The sequence below is a fragment of the Malus domestica genome, chromosome 06, assembly GCF_042453785.1.
Source record: "Malus domestica chromosome 06, GDT2T_hap1".
Lineage (NCBI taxonomy): Eukaryota > Viridiplantae > Streptophyta > Magnoliopsida > Rosales > Rosaceae > Malus > Malus domestica.
This window is the reverse complement of record NC_091666.1, coordinates 26,546,453-26,562,924: the sequence shown is the minus strand read 5'-3', so window position 1 is coordinate 26,562,924 and position 16,472 is coordinate 26,546,453. Positions and strand designations below refer to the sequence as shown.

The window sequence follows — 16,472 nt, the reverse complement described above, 5'->3', positions numbered from 1 at the left end:
GTAAACTCTGATGAGAAAACGTTATCCTAATAAATTACGTGGTAGGATTCATATAGCATTATCCAACCCCTTAAGCAATTTATTATTCGACATGAATACATATATTTTGGTTCCGTCTAGTCTCTATAATGTAACATGCCAAACATGGCCTCGTACATAGATAAATATGATAGGAGTGGCCACCACAACCTAGTAACTTAAAAAACCATGCATGGCATTGAATATGGTTAGGGGGTCGTATCCTGAGTCGCAAAACGTGTCGTGTCGACCTCTTTTTATTTATATTGGTTGCAGCTTTTGAGAAAACTCCCATCCTGGAAGCATCCTTATTTCTGAAAGGTTGGAAAGTTGATCAAACTTACATGATTTCAACCGATTTAAAGACAAAAATGTTGCACAGTTTGGCTATCCAAATCTAGGCCGCAGTAAATTTTGCAAGAGAAATCGTGGTTTTCCAGTAAAGGGTTTGTAACTTTTTACTGAACGAGTGGAAAAAATCGATAGACAAGTTATGGGTTCAAAGCTTAAAGTTGTACATATATGAAGTAAATGCCATGTTTGAACAAAAGGTAAACTTTTGAATTGGTGTGTAAATACGGGATTGAGATTTCACAGTGAGATTGCTTTTGTCAAACTAATGTTATCCGACAAATAGTTATGTTGTTAGACTTTGAATACAGGTCACAACATAGCTAATAGTTTAGTAACGTGTCTAGCAGTATAAAAATCTTATGTTGTCAAATATAAGTATACACAAATACTTATGTTGCTAGACTTTGAATATAACTCAAACATACGGATAAAAACAACATGTATGAATAACTTAGATTCACAGTCTAACAACATAATAAACATCTTACTAGTAAAAAAAAATTTCTTGATCCACCTTCTTGGTTGGTAGTAACTGTGAAACCATACATGGAAGAAGGGGAATAAATAACTACTCCAATTCAACATATGAGATCCTGAATTACAGATCACTGATAATTTGTTTTTTTAGCTCAGCACTAAGTTAAAAGCAGTAACCATTCACATGACATGAACATGGTTGGCAGATGGCTGTAATTCTCTTTTCCAAAAGATGGCTGTAATTCTCTCTTCCAAAACTGACAAACTTTTCTGAACTTCTCAATGCTCTAGGAGCATCATCACTCACTCCAAGGGTAATTGAGTTAAATTAACTCGGTAATAATAAAAACTAAGTCGTAAATTTAGGTATAGTCAAGTTGGTTAGAGTAATATATTTTACCATTTGATTTTAAGTTTGAATCTCTCTTCCTCTGTACCTTAAATGAAATTAATATAATTATCTTGTCGTTTGTAAAAAAAAAAATCAAACTAAATAACCTTAAGCAAATATTAAACCAAATTTCAAAAGAATCGTTGGGTTTAAGTTTATCAATGTAATTGTCAAAGAATAGTTTAAATGGTTAAGAACGTTTATTCTTTCGCCAGAAGTCCTGTGCTCGAATCTTATTTTTTTCTTAATATCCTTGCATTTAAAATAAGAAAAACCATGTAATTGTCCATGCCAAAATTCTGCAAATGAGATAAAATGGAAACCCAAAAATTTAATTTGCGGTTGAGTCGACAAGTCACACCAACACCTTAACTCTCCACTCTCGAAAGATTCCTATCACCATTATCTTGTATAAATGCTCCTCTTATCTCCACACACTACTCAATATCTGCCCCTTATCGTTTCCCTTCAGCTCTTATTTTCTGTTCCTTGTTTTCTGCAACCCAAGAACTTTTCACCATGGCCAGCACAGACTCCAAGTTCCAGCAAAACCCACCTCTGAAAACCCAAAAGATTTTTCTTGGAGTCCAAATCTTCATGAGAACTGTCACAATGACTGCTACATTGGCTGCAACTTGGGTGATGGTCACCAACAAGCAAAGCAGTCAGATTATTGGCATAGAATTTGATGCTCGATATTATTATTCACCTACCTTCAAGTAAGATGAAAGATAAAACCAATTTTATTTTGCCCCCGAAAAGTAAAAATAATTTTTTTCTCATTTTGTTTAATTAATTTTTCATACATATTATGTATTTTTGCAGGTTCTTTGCTTATGCAAATGCTGTTGTGAGTGCCTTCTGCTTGCTCTCCTTGTTCCTCCTTTTCCTTATCCATCGCCATGGTTCGAATCCTACCAACTACTTCATCTTGTTCCTACACGATTTGGTATGCCAACTCGGTTTTTATTTTCCACCCATAATTTTCCTTATTACCAATATTTATTGGTCTAGCCGAGTTCTCTGAGTTTTTTTTTCTTTCAAAAAGAGGTCTCAAGTTTGAATCTTTTGGTACAGACCGCAATATCTTGTCCCTACACAATTTGGTATGCCAGCTCGGCTTTACAAGCATAAAATTACTGTATATCAACGAACTATTAGTCTAGCAGGGTTTTCTCCTTTTTTTTTTTTTAAAGATGTCTCAAGTTCGAATCTTTCTTTCGTCTGACAGGTAATGCTGTGTTTGCTGATGGCTGGATGCTCAGCTGCAACTGCAATAGGGTACGTGGGGCAATATGGGAATAGCCACTCGGGCTGGGCGCCAATTTGTGATCACTTTGGGAAGTTCTGCAAAAGAGGGACTGATTCTGTGGTTCTCTCTTACTTGTCTCTCGTTTTCTTGCTCATGCTCACCATCAGCTCTGCAACCAAGTCGAGAAAGATTCAGGTTTAGATCTTCTAATTAAGTTGTTGTTGTTGTAAAAGAAGTTGAGCGTGATGGACGTAGTTGCAATGTGATATATAAGAAAATGTTGAGCTAGAGCCGTCCCACTGCAAACTGAGGCCTACGAAGAGAGTTTAATGAGGCACTCCTAATTTAATATCTTAACTTAATTAATACATTTTTTTAATAAATTAGTGAGACTATATATCAAACCTACTAATTCATTTTACCATCTAGGTTATGAAAAAAATATGAGGTTTGTTTCTAACTGAGGACTATGGTACATGTCTTTGGTCGCCTTGCCTTTGGGACAACTCTGGTTGAGCTTGAGTCCTCTTTTTATCTAACCCTCTCCGCTAACACGGGTTTATCAAAAACACTTCCTTCGTGACTTCGTGAGTTGAATCAGTTGGTAAATACAATATTCATCAGTTTAACCAAAATTTGAATTCTCTATTTCATAAATTAGAGTAATTTAAAATATCATATTAATATAAATAAAAACAAAGATGGGTTAGTTTTAAAAGTATGTATGGAATCAATCAAATTTGTAAATTGCACATAAACGATAATATCATGAGTGCTGTTTGGAGGACGCGGAGGTGAGCTAACAGTCCCACATCGGCCAGAAGACTTCTTTCATTAGGCTTTATATAGCACTCACTTGCAAGTAAGTTTTTCCCTTCGGGGCTATCCGATAAAATTGGAACGATACAGAGAAGATTAGCATAGTCCTTGTGCATGGATGACACGCATAAATCGAGAAATGGTCTAAATGTTTTTTTCCTTTCTGAGTTTCGATCTTCTTTTCCTTCAACTATTATTGCATCTAGTGTTTATACGTGCGGCGTTTTTCTTCTTGGGAAATGATAAACACACACCTTTTATAGCTTCCTATACACCTCTGACTAATCATATCCGTTGTTTTCGTTTGATTTATTCAATCTGATGGCTTGGAACAAAGAGGGGTGTGGGAAAAGCTATAAAAGGTGTGTGAAAATCAGCTCCCTTCTTCTTTTCTATAGTTTAATTCATGTGTCTCATATTTTCAAGTTTTGTTCTTTTTCTTTTGACTATTATTGCATATGATACTTAACAGTTCATATTTCTTCTTTCTATAGTTTAATTCAAAAGTGTTTCTGTTAATGTTAACAAAGGGAATACACTAGTTAAGTACTAAAGAAATATATTTGGATTTAACTGTAGAATTCATTTTTTGAATTTACTTCGTATTAACATTACCAAATCTTATAATTCTCATTTGGAACTAGCTACAATAAGAGCTCGTTTTGAAAATACTTTTTTAAAAATCACTTATGGTCAGAAGCATTTCTAGTATTTGGAGTACACCAATTTTTTAAGAGAAATTCAAGTGCCCACTAAAAAAAAGACTTGATGTGCTCCATGAAAGAAGCATGCAACATATGCTACTTATAAGAAACACTTTTTACAGAAAAATGCAAATGGCACCTAAAAAAGCAATTGAAGTGCTCTATTCATGAAGCCACAACAAGTGATACTTTCATAATGCACTTGATTTTCAACGGAGAAACTGACACACCCTGATCCGGAGGATCCAGGTGTGCTGGCCGTCACGTGGGCGTGACGTAACCATAAGCACGACACGGAAGCGTAACAACAACATAAATCAACAGAAATTCAAACCAAACTCAACATAACCACATACGGACATAACCGGACGAGTTACAAGTAAACACATAAGTTCAGAGCATAGGTTAACTGCAGTCAAGTAGGACTAAAATAAGAATACATCACCCTCAGGTGAGTCCTACATGTCCCAAATCTGTCAGAAAGCCGGAAAGGACCTCGTGAGCCAACCACCGCTAAACTAGAACCTGGAGGGGCGCAAAACAAAATGAGTGGGTCAGTAAAACAAATTAGTTTTGCAAAACATTTCATTAAAACAGTTATATCCCCTCGCCGTAAAAACCTGTATACTTTCCCAGAAATATATAACCATATAAAATCTCAACATTTAAATCTCAAATCTTTAACATTTTCAAGAAAACATGCCATGCCATAAATCAAAATATAAATCAGGTGAAATCAGGAATCAATCGGAGACCCTGCAGTTGGTCCTATACGATTAATTCAATAGCTCAAAATCCCACTAAGCCGGAGTCACCACAGTGACCTGTACGGCCCTACTCTGCACATCACTCGGAACTACGTAAGGTAGTCTATACGATGATAGGTGTAAAAATACGCTCTAGTGCTTCTCTCATCATATCATCAGCGCGCATATCTAAGGTCACCCACCAGTCGGAACCCCTCTAATGGTCTGTACGACTGGCATGTCGGGACCCTCACATGGTCTGTACGACATCCACCTACTTGGATCCAAGGCGAGCGTGCGGTGTGGTGAATAAAATAAGCACTAACACCTAGGGTGCAGGTTATGAGCTCAAAACATCTCAACAACAATTCAATGAATAAATGAACTCACCTGACTTACCTGTGCCTCCACAGCACCATGCAACATGTATGCATCATATATCAATCATATAACTCATATGAAATTCACATTTTCCAAATAATTCTATGCATGGCATTTTCAAAACATAATTTCTCATAAAAGCATTTTTCTGGGAAAAACAATAGTATATAGGTAATACGAAAACAAAATTGCCCACTCACTGATAAGTCGACGGGTCGTAACCCCCGTGGCGTCCCTGGATGCGGTCGTCCTCGTGATACGTCTCACCTATATGCGAAACAACTATAAAAACGTTAATTTTAAACACATCACCAATAATTCGAAATAACTTCTCATACGGTGCTCAATTTTGGTATATGAATATACCACATCGACCTACTCGACGTCACGAGCGTCGGGATATTTTTAGAAAAATTTTTGGAAGCCCCACGCGCCCCCACGCGCCACACGTGGCACGGGTCTACGCGCTGGCCACGCGCAGCACGTGCAGTGCACGTGTCATCTTCCTCGCAGGGCCTCGCCGGACTGGTTCTCCGGTGGCCGGACTCCGGCCGAACTCCGGCCGATTTTCAAACTCACTGTTCTCCTTCGTTTTTCACCCATTTTCTTCGTATTTTATACCAAATTGAAGCCCTAAGAGTGCACTATCACGTTGGACTAGTTTTAGGGCCTAAAAACTACGAAATCTCACCTTGCAAAAACCAAGGGTTCGGCCAAACTTGAAACCTACGATCCCGGCGTCCAAAATTCTCCAACGAACGTCCCCGAGCTTCCTTAGGACCTCCTAAAGCTCACCACAAGCTTGAAATCTCCTGAAACACAACATTTTACGTTCGCATGAACAGTACCTCAAAAATGGAGGTTCGGGATCTACGTGAAATCGAAGGTTTCACTTCCTAAAACTAGTACCAATGAACTCAGGACGTCAAAACGATGAAGATACATACCTTATTTGCCCCGATCCGTCAAGTTTTGAAGGGTTTTGGTGGTGGTCCGTACGATATGGGTGTGTGAGGGTGTGAGTTCGTGAGGGAGAGACAGAGACAGGGAAAGCACGGGGAAAGGAGAGGGAGAGAGGAAGGTCATGTGTGGTCCAAATTAATCCACACCCTCCATTTCATCCTAACCAATTATACCAAAAATCAATTTCCAATAAAATCCCATCCAACCAATGCTATTTTCAAAATAACGTTACGTACCTACGTACCTTAATGTCCAATAAGGGCAATTCTGTCATTTCACATTCCCGTCAAAAGTACCTCCGGGACGGGCTGTGACAGAAACACATTGACCTTTTTCTACCAAAACACTACTAGAAATGTTTTTGGTGATTTGAAAGCACAAAACAACAACGATTAAGCCTTATTTCATTAAGTGAGTCAATTACATGGATACTAGAACGTAACTATGCTTGATTTTAGCACCATGTCTTTTGTTAGTTTCTAGTACTTCATTTAATTATTTTAAAAGTACTTCCAGACGGATGTTAAGTGATTGGCATTTGGTAGGGTGTCCTCTAGATTTTTCAGGGGACTATTAAAGGGATTGCTCTTAATCATTAACAAAGTATATTTATCCATTTGGAACACAGAGCCGAATACACGTATTGATACATATGGGCCGCAACATCTATTTATAGGCTCCGAAATACCGCAACCCAAACTCCACTAATATCGGCAATGTCTATCAACTCCCTTCCCTTATCTTTCAACTCAGCAAACAGTACCCTGCTTTTTTCTTTTTCTTGATAAATAAAATACATTGAAGAGAAAAGATAATACAAACAAGCATAAAAAAGCTGCAGCAACCAAGCCAACAACGTTGCACCAGAGCAGTAATAACAAACACTAATTATTCTTGGAGATATTCCATTTTCGTTAAATAAACTCATTAGCAGCAGAATGGATAATTTTCAAAGAACTCAACCTAAGTCTAATAATGGACTCAATTGAGTTGAGAACCACCATAGCGAGTTGACACGAGTTCTTGAATTTACGATTGTTCCGCTCTTCCATGCATAATTCATAGTAGCTACAAGATAAAACTTCAACCCCATCAACGATAAAGATTTTCCCTTCCAACGGTTAGCAGCCCACATGATAAAAAAAGGCCAAGCGAACCTTAGCCAAGGAACACCACACTTGAACAACACCGAAAACCAAATACCACCAGTAAAAAGACAATAAGAAAAGGGGTGGCAATGGGACATTGTAGTACCAAAGTAGATGATGCAAATCAAAGCATATCTATTACAATTTACGTAAGTTAAGTCAATTAGTTAAGTTAGTATTCATGTTCACGCTATTAGAATACTGTTTGTAAAAAATAATTAAGAAAAAGCCACATAGAAGTTTCTTGTTTTGGATTAAGTGAGAATATTACATCTTTTCATCACTAAAAATCACACTTTGACCGTATTTTCTCCAAAGATCCATTAGAGAGTATAATAATAATAAGGTGAAGAATTTAAAGATGGGCCACCAAAACCCACTAGCTGTCTTATTTCATTTCCAATTAGGAACAATCCAACAAAGCAAACAGAATCATAGTCATTTTCTTTCCAAATTAGTTCATTCCGACTTTGTATTACACTTAACGGGTTTTAATAGTTATCCATTGGGTTGATTTGCCATCTGGAATTGCGTGTGTGTGTGTGTGTGTATATATATATATATATATATATGGCAAATAATGGTTAGGAGATTTGCCAACACAGGAGTGCAAAATTGGGCAACCGATAGAACAAAAGCACATGCTCCATCAACAAAGCCACATGATTCTTAACCACAAAACTTTAAACCATCAAATTAGCTGAAAGAATTGAGATTATAACTTGTACGGCAATCTGATGAACGCTACTCAATTACAAAATCAGTCCCAAGAGATAATCTTAGCTATCTACGGTTGTATATCTTCTCGTATCTATCTACTTGTCACGCCAGAAAGATAGACACGACGGAATATACAACCCATTAAATAGATAGACTGTCTCCAACGTGCAGCCAAGAGCCAAACAGATTTGACACTTGCAAAAGACGAGAGATGAGTGCAGAAGATGATTAGGGTGATAATGGGTAATGGGGCATACCAGATTACAAGAAACTGGCATTACAGGGGAGGAACATAATAGAGACAGTAATGCAAATAATCCAGTAATAGGGTCCTAGCACATGGTTCTGGCCCCCCTCTTGTTTTATTATATAATTATCAATTGTCCTCCAGGTCCAAAACTTTCATCAAATTAATCAAGGATTAGGTAAACAGGGACCTAACTGCAAATTTGTTCATTTTCATGAATTGACCAATACTCAGAAATTTGACAAAGAGAAAACTTTACTCTCCGTCGCTTCACGTTTTTGTATAATGTTTTAACATATTGATACAAAAATTAACATTAAACTATGAGATGACACAGAAAATTCAACCTTACAAATCGTTGGTAGGTAATGATTTTCGCACTTCGGTTTTCCCTTCTGGCTTCTCCCTTTTTCTTTTATCCCTCGATCTATACAAGGCTCAATCTTTACGAACTATGGTTGGCTAGATTGTTAAGTCAATGAAGTCGCAAAAAGTTTACTACACATGTATGAACTCGCAATCAGGCAGCAACATCAATCATTGGCTTTTTGTTGAGAAAGCAAAGAACGCTTATCCAGTTAGGTCACCAAAACTAGATACAGTGAAGCTAATTTAAGTTTTCTAGCATGAATGAACACCAATGATAAACATGGTTGGAAAAAAGACAGGAAAAACAAAGCCAAAACTATAAGTAATCACAAGTTTTGTACATACAGATGAATGAATCATCTTCGTGTACCTCTATACTCCGAAATTCGGCATTCGTCAAGTCTTCCATCGTCAAGATCTGGCAAAAACACCCCAAATCTTACCCCGACCGAGGTTTTCCAAGAGCTTCTTAGACCCCTCTACTTCCATGTCGACGAGTTTCTGTAAATGTAGACGCGCACCGGCAGCAATCATTTGCTTCCTACACTTGTTTGAATGTGCAAGCGCTGCCAATAAGGCAACAGGGTATTTCTTATCCAGATTCTGAATTGATGGGTCCAAAAGCTGAACTGAACTCACAATTCCACCCTCATGTTTCTTAAAAATCTTTCGATTACCAGCGTATAAAATCAATGCTGACAAGGCCTTCGCAGCCGATTCTTTCTCCTCAACGGCTTTACCATCCAACATTTTGATTAATGGGTCAATGCAGCCACACTCACCCATCTCCTTTCGAGTTTTTGAGCAAAACCCGAGTTCATAAGCAGCCTTAGCTGCTGCAATTCTCACTCCTAACACACCACAACTCAACACCCCAACAAGCCTAGCTACAAACCCGTCAGAAACAAGCACTTCAGCAATCGGAGAACACGAAGCTAAGTGCCTCAAGAACTCGACCGCAACCTCGAGGTTTCGATTGTTATTGTTCCAGCCAGAGTCCCAGAAATTCTTCAAACACTCAATCCCACCTTCCCTAACAACCAAAAGCTTCAAACTTTCACTCCCAGAAACAAAATGACACAAACACCCAATCGCATTCTCTTGAGCCAAAGCCGTCCCGGAACTCGCAAGCCCCAAAAGCACACCAACCCCATTTTCCTCCAAGAAATTCTCTTGATTCTCGGCAAACCCAGCCAACTTTCTCAGCACACCTGCCGCCGAAGCCTGCGAGCCGGGCGTGCCGCCCTGGCAAATGTCCAAGAGCGACGAAACCCCACCTCTAGACCCAATTGCCCTCGCGTTCTCCTTCGAAAAGCTCAGAGCTTGAAGTGCCAAACAAGCCTTTTCCTTCGCGAACCCACTTCCCGAATCTAGCACCCGCATCAGGTGATTCAACAGCGACAAACCCTCCGCAATCAAGACGTGCTTGCTGCTCTCCACCATCGACACTATCGATATCGCGAAAACGGCGTTTTCCTTGGTTTCGATTGAGCTCGAATCGAGTAACCGCAAGAGCAACGGAATGATCCCCTGCGCCACGGCGATCATCACGTGCTTGTCGTCCCCCTGCAGAAGCCCTAAAAGCGCCTCCATCGCCGAGTTCCTCGACTCCGCGCTTCCTATTTGGAGCCGAGTCACCAGGTTCCGGCATTCGGCCCGGACCGTCTCCCTCTTGGAGGAGCTGCTGACGGACGAGACAGCGGAGTCCAGGAGGACGCCGCTCTTGATCAAAATCTCGGCGTCGGCGACGTGGCGGTCGAGGCGGGCCAGGATCGAGTCGACGTCGCTCTGGGTGCGGAGCTTGCCGGCGGAGAGATTGGCTGTCTGGCATTTGAGGGAGAGCGAAACGGCGTCGCTGAGGGTTTGAGAGACGGAGAGGAGGAGGTGGAGGGAGAGGGGGTGGGAGGTGGAGGTTGGGAGGTCGGCAAAGTCGACGAGCTGGGCCCGGAGCTCCGAGAGCTTGTCCCGGATTAAGGCCCATTTGCCTTTGAAAGTTTGGATGAGTGGGATTTGGTCGTAGAGTGAAGAGATGAGCTGGGTCGACGATGCGATTGGATCGTTTTCTGGTTCTTTCATGGCTTCTGCTGGCTCTCTGTAGAGAGAGAAAGTGAGGAGAGAGAGAGAGAGTCAGGGGGTTTGCTTTTTAGGGTTTACAGAGGAGAGAGACGAGTGAGAGAGAGAGGGAAATGTTGGAGTAAATGACGACGAGCAGGGGAGGTGGTCGCGAAGGAGAAGAAATAGTGGGGGGTGACGTGGAATTTGACTGGCGGCTTCGGCACACACGCAACTGCCGCGAGTGGTCTCGCGCGCCTTTAACGGACTCGGATTAGGCTACCGTATTTTAAGTTACAAGATGTAAACATTTTATCTAACATTTTATTAAAAGAAAACTTTTATTTTATTTTATTTTATCAAAAACATCGAATAAATTACAACAATATATTCACTTACTTGCGTGTTCGCTAAAAGAAAACTTTTGAATATCTAACATTAGCTTGTTCATACATGTTAATGACGTCATAAACATTCTACTGAATTTTTCATTTTATAAACTTAATATATCGACGGCAGTTATTATTATCCACGACTACATAAATCACTATATGGAGTTAAGTAAAAAGAATTAGATGTAATTCGTATTGACATCAATCTTCACTCAAAACCTTTGTAATGTAAAACTAAAGTTGTCTATATAATTTCACTGAACTAAAAATTATTTTGCTTAACTTTTCAATGACATTTTGGCATAATTATAATTAGAGAGACTTTGGATACGGTCCTTAATTATGAATATTCTTTGATTGAAACCTTGTTGGTTTTTTATTTTTTATCGAGGTCCCTGATATTAATGTGATAATTTATTTCTTTGTACGTTACTATATTTTTTAAATTATAAAAATGAGATTTTAAATATAAAAAACATAATTTGTGGGATTAAAAATATAAATATACTATTGAGTGTGTGTGTATACATGGGTACATTCATCAAAATTAACCAAAAAATGGGTACATTCTTCAAAAATCACAAAAAAAAATTAGGCTTAATAACATTAGTAAATTTCTTCGATTAAACTTGACATGAATATATTTTAAAATCAAAGAAAAAAGAATGTACCCATATAAGTTTAAAAATGGATTAGAAAAAAATTGAATAGATTTTATATGAAAAAAAAAGATACATTTTACATATAACAAATTAGTATATTTAAGAATGAGTACATTTTAAGATTAAAAAGTTTTACATGAATGGGTACATATAATTAGCAAGGGTACATATAATTAGCAAGGGTACATTTAGCAAAATAAAAAGTACAAATAAAAAAAATATATGGGTGCAAATACAAATAAACTTTAAAAAATATGGGCACAAAAAGAAATTAATATATGGGTAAAAATTAAAACTGAAAAGAAAATTGGTACAAGTTAAAAAAGAATTACAAATTAAAAATGGGTACAAACTAAAACTAAAAATATATGATAAAAAATTTAGTCATAAATATAAATATACTAATTGTAATATTTTTAACATTAAATGAATATATTTAGAAATAAAAAAATATTTTATTATTAAAATAATTAATGATGTTATTAATACCAAGAACCTTAATAAAAAATTGAAAATGAATAGGATTTTAATCAATGGAGTAGCAAAATGAATGATGAAAACCTAATTTTTCCTTATAATTATTTTGCTCAACCCTTCGTAGTGATGTTAATTGAAAAAATTAGATCAAATTATACTTTAATACTTAACTATGAATCTACATACATACAGTTGTAATTTTATAAACTTGTGAAAATAAAGCCAAACCCTAAATAAAGAAGTTGATTAAATTTTGCCCAATATATATGGTATTTACTAAAGTGGAGCCAACCAAGGTAACGTGGAGGGAAACGCTGACGCGGTCCGCGCCGTTTGGTTTACTACCACGTGCAACACACGTAGATACAAGGCACGTGAAGAAGCAACTAGCCCTCGTAGCAGGTTCGACTGAAAAATAAGATTATAATACTCGGGACTTGAGCCAAATTACGGTCCCACCTTCTTGTCAGTTATACCCCTATTTTATTAGATCATATTATTTAGGTGGTGTAATCCACGCATACCTCTTTTTTATTTTGATTATTCGTATAACGAATGAATTGAAAAAAATTAAAATAAAACATTAATAAGTGACGTATAAAAATAAAAAATAAATATGTGAATAATATAATCTCATATGTAATATATTCAAATAAGTATAGGCATTCACATGACAAAATTTAGTTTTTAATATATATTTGGTCTAGGCTGAAATAGCTCAGGCCTTCAAAGTTTAAAGCTCTTAAAAAATCTAACTCAAGAAAAAAAAGTAGTCAATAATAACTAGCCACCGAGCACTTTTATGCCCTAATCTCTTCCAACTCATGTTTAGAATATCAGTACTCGTAGAAATACCAATATGTAAATTTATAGAAATATCGATAGATATGTTAATATAGAGATCAGTTGTCTTCGATGAAAATTTACTATAAAAACATGAGCATTTAAAATGAAACTTTAAAGAATATCATATGCCAGTTTATAGATATTTAATCGATGTCCTTATTACCTCTGAAGGAATATCATATGCCTGTTTATAGATATTTAATGAATTTTATTTGCTAGCAAAAAAAAATAATAATAATAAATAAAACTTCTACCCCTAACCCTTGCCCTCGTCAATTGACTTGCTTTTTAAAGTTTTAGTGACAGGTAGGAAAGCGAAAGGTCCCAAGTCTCCTGGTCTTTCCGGGAACTCGGAATCTCCAGTTGTCTCTCACCGTTATCGTCACAGCCGCTTCTGGACCGTTGGATTGGATTACGAGTCAGAGTCAATGCTGGGCTTGGCTAATGGGATTGCGCTGTGACGGGAGAGGTTGACGAGTTGCTTGGACATTAAGCATGTGACTTTTTGCCGGGATAGTCTGACCATATATATATATATGTACGTGTTTATGACTCTGGAAAGTAAAAGCACCGCGTCTACCTCACTGGATATTTAAGGAAAAAAAAGCGACTGAAAGATACTTTTACCATTTGTTTATTGGTTATATTTTGGTAATTAACCATTTATTTATTATTACCCTTTTATTTATGAACTTTATTTAAATTGAGGGGGAAATTGCAATGAAATTATTGGAATTGTTTAGTTAAGGAGACGTTTTCATTTTTACTTTATTGAAAATTAAAAGTAGCTATCGCACAAGATTGCAAGTGTTCAAAATAAATAAATAAATAAATAAAGCTGAAAACAAAATAATTATTAAACAAATATTAAGTTTTTGTTTTGTTTTGATAAGACGATAGCATTAGTGGTTAGATGTTAGATTAGGAAGCCGAAGGGTTTGAATCCACGCCGGAATGTAAAAGCACAACTTATTTCCATCACAATGGTAAATGGTCACTTGCAACAAATGTTAAGTTTATTAGTGTGTGCTCTATCTGTTTTACTCAAATTTTATTCTTTTTGTTTTCATTTTTTTTCTTCTTTTTTAAAAAGAGGGACAACTTGTGGCAAACCAGGGTTATCCACCCCTTTATGGCCTTCAAAGGTAATGAGAATTTTCACCCTCCCCATGGTCACAATCAATCAGACTCACCAAACTCGGAGTATCGAACCCATGACCTTCTACATTTTTTATTTATTGGGGAGTCGCAGTCCGTGTCCCACTTGTTTTCATAAAAAAAATTCATAAAAATATTACACTAAAATATATCTTCAACAATCTTGATTTTAAAATTCAATTATGATTTATAGCTAAGCAAGAATATTTGTTTTTTAATATAGAAAAGATATAAAGAAAATCTTTCACGAATCCTTAAACTGTAGATCAAATTTTTATAAAATTACATTGAAAAAAATCATTAAATCAAACTCTTAGGTTCGATTCTGACCAAATGCGAATTTGAACCATATTATTGCGAGTTAATTGTAAGGTTTAACTCACTCTCTTATCCTTTATAAATAAGAGTAAATTGTAGCAATGATCCATCAACTAAAAAAAATCTATTACTGTTGGTCCCTCAACTTATCAAAATGTGTAGTTATAATCATTTTCATCAATTTCATCAAAATTTTGTCAAAATAAGTTATGTTGGAATGACCATTTATACAATTAGGGTCTCTCAACTCATCAAAGTGTGTAATTATGGTCATTTTCGTCAACTACGTCAAATTTTTTGTCAAAACGAGCTATGTTGGAATGACCATTGTTACAATTGGGTTAAAGTTAATGGATCATTTCTCCAGTTGAATTAAAGTTGAGGGACCAATGGTAATGGATTTTTAATTGAGGGACCATAACTACACGTTTTGATGAGTTAAAAGATCAATGGTAATGAATTTTTAGTTGAGGGACCATTGCTCTAATTGAGTTAAAGTTAAGGGACCATAGCTATAATTTACTCATAAATAATATCATTTGTTCAAAAAAAAAAAAAAAACACACACACACACGCACAAAAGTGATCATATAATTATAATTAAAAATCAAGCTCGTCCCGTTTACTGCCACAATCCATATTCACTTCACAGTAAACATAATTAAAAGTATAACCACGAATACTAATTTGCAAATGAATAGCCCATAAAGTCCCAACAAAATATAAATACGAACAAATTAACTTCATTTCCACCATTCCATGTCAACTGGAAATTAAGGACCACCATTTCACTAAGGAGTAGGATTATCTTCTCTCCAAATTTCGTTTCTCTATAATTTTCTTCTATTTGAACGATCACGATTAAGTTACGTCAATGTTTTGTATCGTCTTCTTTATAGAGTGAGAAAGAAAAATATGAAAGTAAGAGGAAGGGGGAGGGGAGGAGAAGAAATTCAGAAAATTCTACTCCTTCGTGAAACTTTGGGGATTATTGGTCAATTATTTTTTTATTTATTATTATTGGTCAATTATCTACCCCAATATTAATACTCGAAAATGTGATTGTTTGAGATTTTGTTTTCCCTTTTTATACGTAAAATTTGTAATTAATTTTTTCATGCAAACCAATATGCATTAGAAATAAGAATCGTGGTCCAATCACCTTCATTTACACGGCAAGAATTCTAGATGCTTATTGTTTTTAACTAATATATTTTTTGTTTCCTCGCATTTTTATTTAAATATATTACCATCTTAAAGCACTGGCAAGACAAGATTAGTAGTGCATGGAAGTTTAAAGAGGAGTTGTTTTATGGAAACTTAATTAGTAGTCAAGTACACGTACGTAACCATTAATATTAATTGGTGCTAGCTGCAATAACATAACCTTATTTATCATGAATGTTGAATGAAATCTCGATCATGTTGATGTTGGCATCATGCACTAAAATAGCAACTACAAATAAAAAATTATGATGCCTTCCATTTGATGATATTTAATATAAAATATGTAATATGGAAAAATGCTAAGAAGACTTTTAAAGTGGGGCTTCACGCCATCTCATTTTTTTGCACAATGTTTTATAATGAGAATTGTGCTAAAAACATGAGGTGGCGAAAAGTTCCTAGAGAGTCCCACTTTGCGAGAGTCTCCTTTGTATTTTTCTATATTATTTTCTTTTTCTTTTCTTTTCTTTTTGAGAAATGCTAGAAGACTCGATCAAAAGCGAGACTTTTCTTGGTCTCTTTGTCATCTCAAATTTTTTGCATAATATTTTATAAATATTGACATAAAAATCGACGTTAAAATGTGAGGTTGCGGAGAATCCACAAAAAATCCAAATTTGAGAGTCTCCTTAGAATTTCTCCATGTTTTATCACAAATTTTATTATTTTCATTATTTTTTTGGGTCAAATGGAGAAAAATGATTAGTATTCATATTCTTGATAAAGTCAATGATTAGCATCAATAATTACG

General features: G+C 36.2%; 2 protein-coding genes, 1 long non-coding RNA gene and 1 other non-coding gene across 4 annotated transcripts; 2 read left to right on the top strand and 2 right to left on the bottom strand.

Moving 5' to 3' along the window:
• Positions 1-1,541: 1,541 nt before the first annotated feature.
• On the top strand, positions 1,542-2,875 carry LOC103437495 (CASP-like protein 1F2). The gene is made up of 3 exons (XM_008375970.4): positions 1,542-1,959; positions 2,066-2,189; positions 2,472-2,875. The coding sequence occupies exons 1-3, from the start codon at positions 1,760-1,762 to the stop codon at positions 2,691-2,693; spliced, it is 546 nt and encodes a 181-aa protein (XP_008374192.1). The 5' UTR covers positions 1,542-1,759; the 3' UTR covers positions 2,694-2,875.
• A 487-nt stretch (positions 2,876-3,362) lies between these two features.
• Positions 3,363-3,465, top strand: LOC114825688 (U6 spliceosomal RNA). The gene has a single exon (XR_003774520.1). It is a non-coding gene; the product is annotated as a U6 spliceosomal RNA (small nuclear RNA).
• An 863-nt stretch (positions 3,466-4,328) lies between these two features.
• On the bottom strand, positions 4,329-6,223 carry LOC114825350 (uncharacterized). The gene is made up of 4 exons (XR_003774001.2): positions 6,090-6,223; positions 5,834-5,954; positions 5,343-5,409; positions 4,329-4,540 (listed from the first exon to the last, which is right to left on the bottom strand). It is a non-coding gene; the product is annotated as an uncharacterized lncRNA (long non-coding RNA).
• Positions 6,224-8,729: 2,506 nt separating this feature from the next.
• LOC103437494 (U-box domain-containing protein 11) lies at positions 8,730-11,033 on the bottom strand. Its single transcript, XM_008375969.4, has one exon. The coding sequence runs from the start codon at positions 10,663-10,665 to the stop codon at positions 9,001-9,003; it is 1,665 nt and encodes a 554-aa protein (XP_008374191.2). The 5' UTR covers positions 10,666-11,033; the 3' UTR covers positions 8,730-9,000.
• Between the last annotated feature and the right edge of the window lie 5,439 nt (positions 11,034-16,472).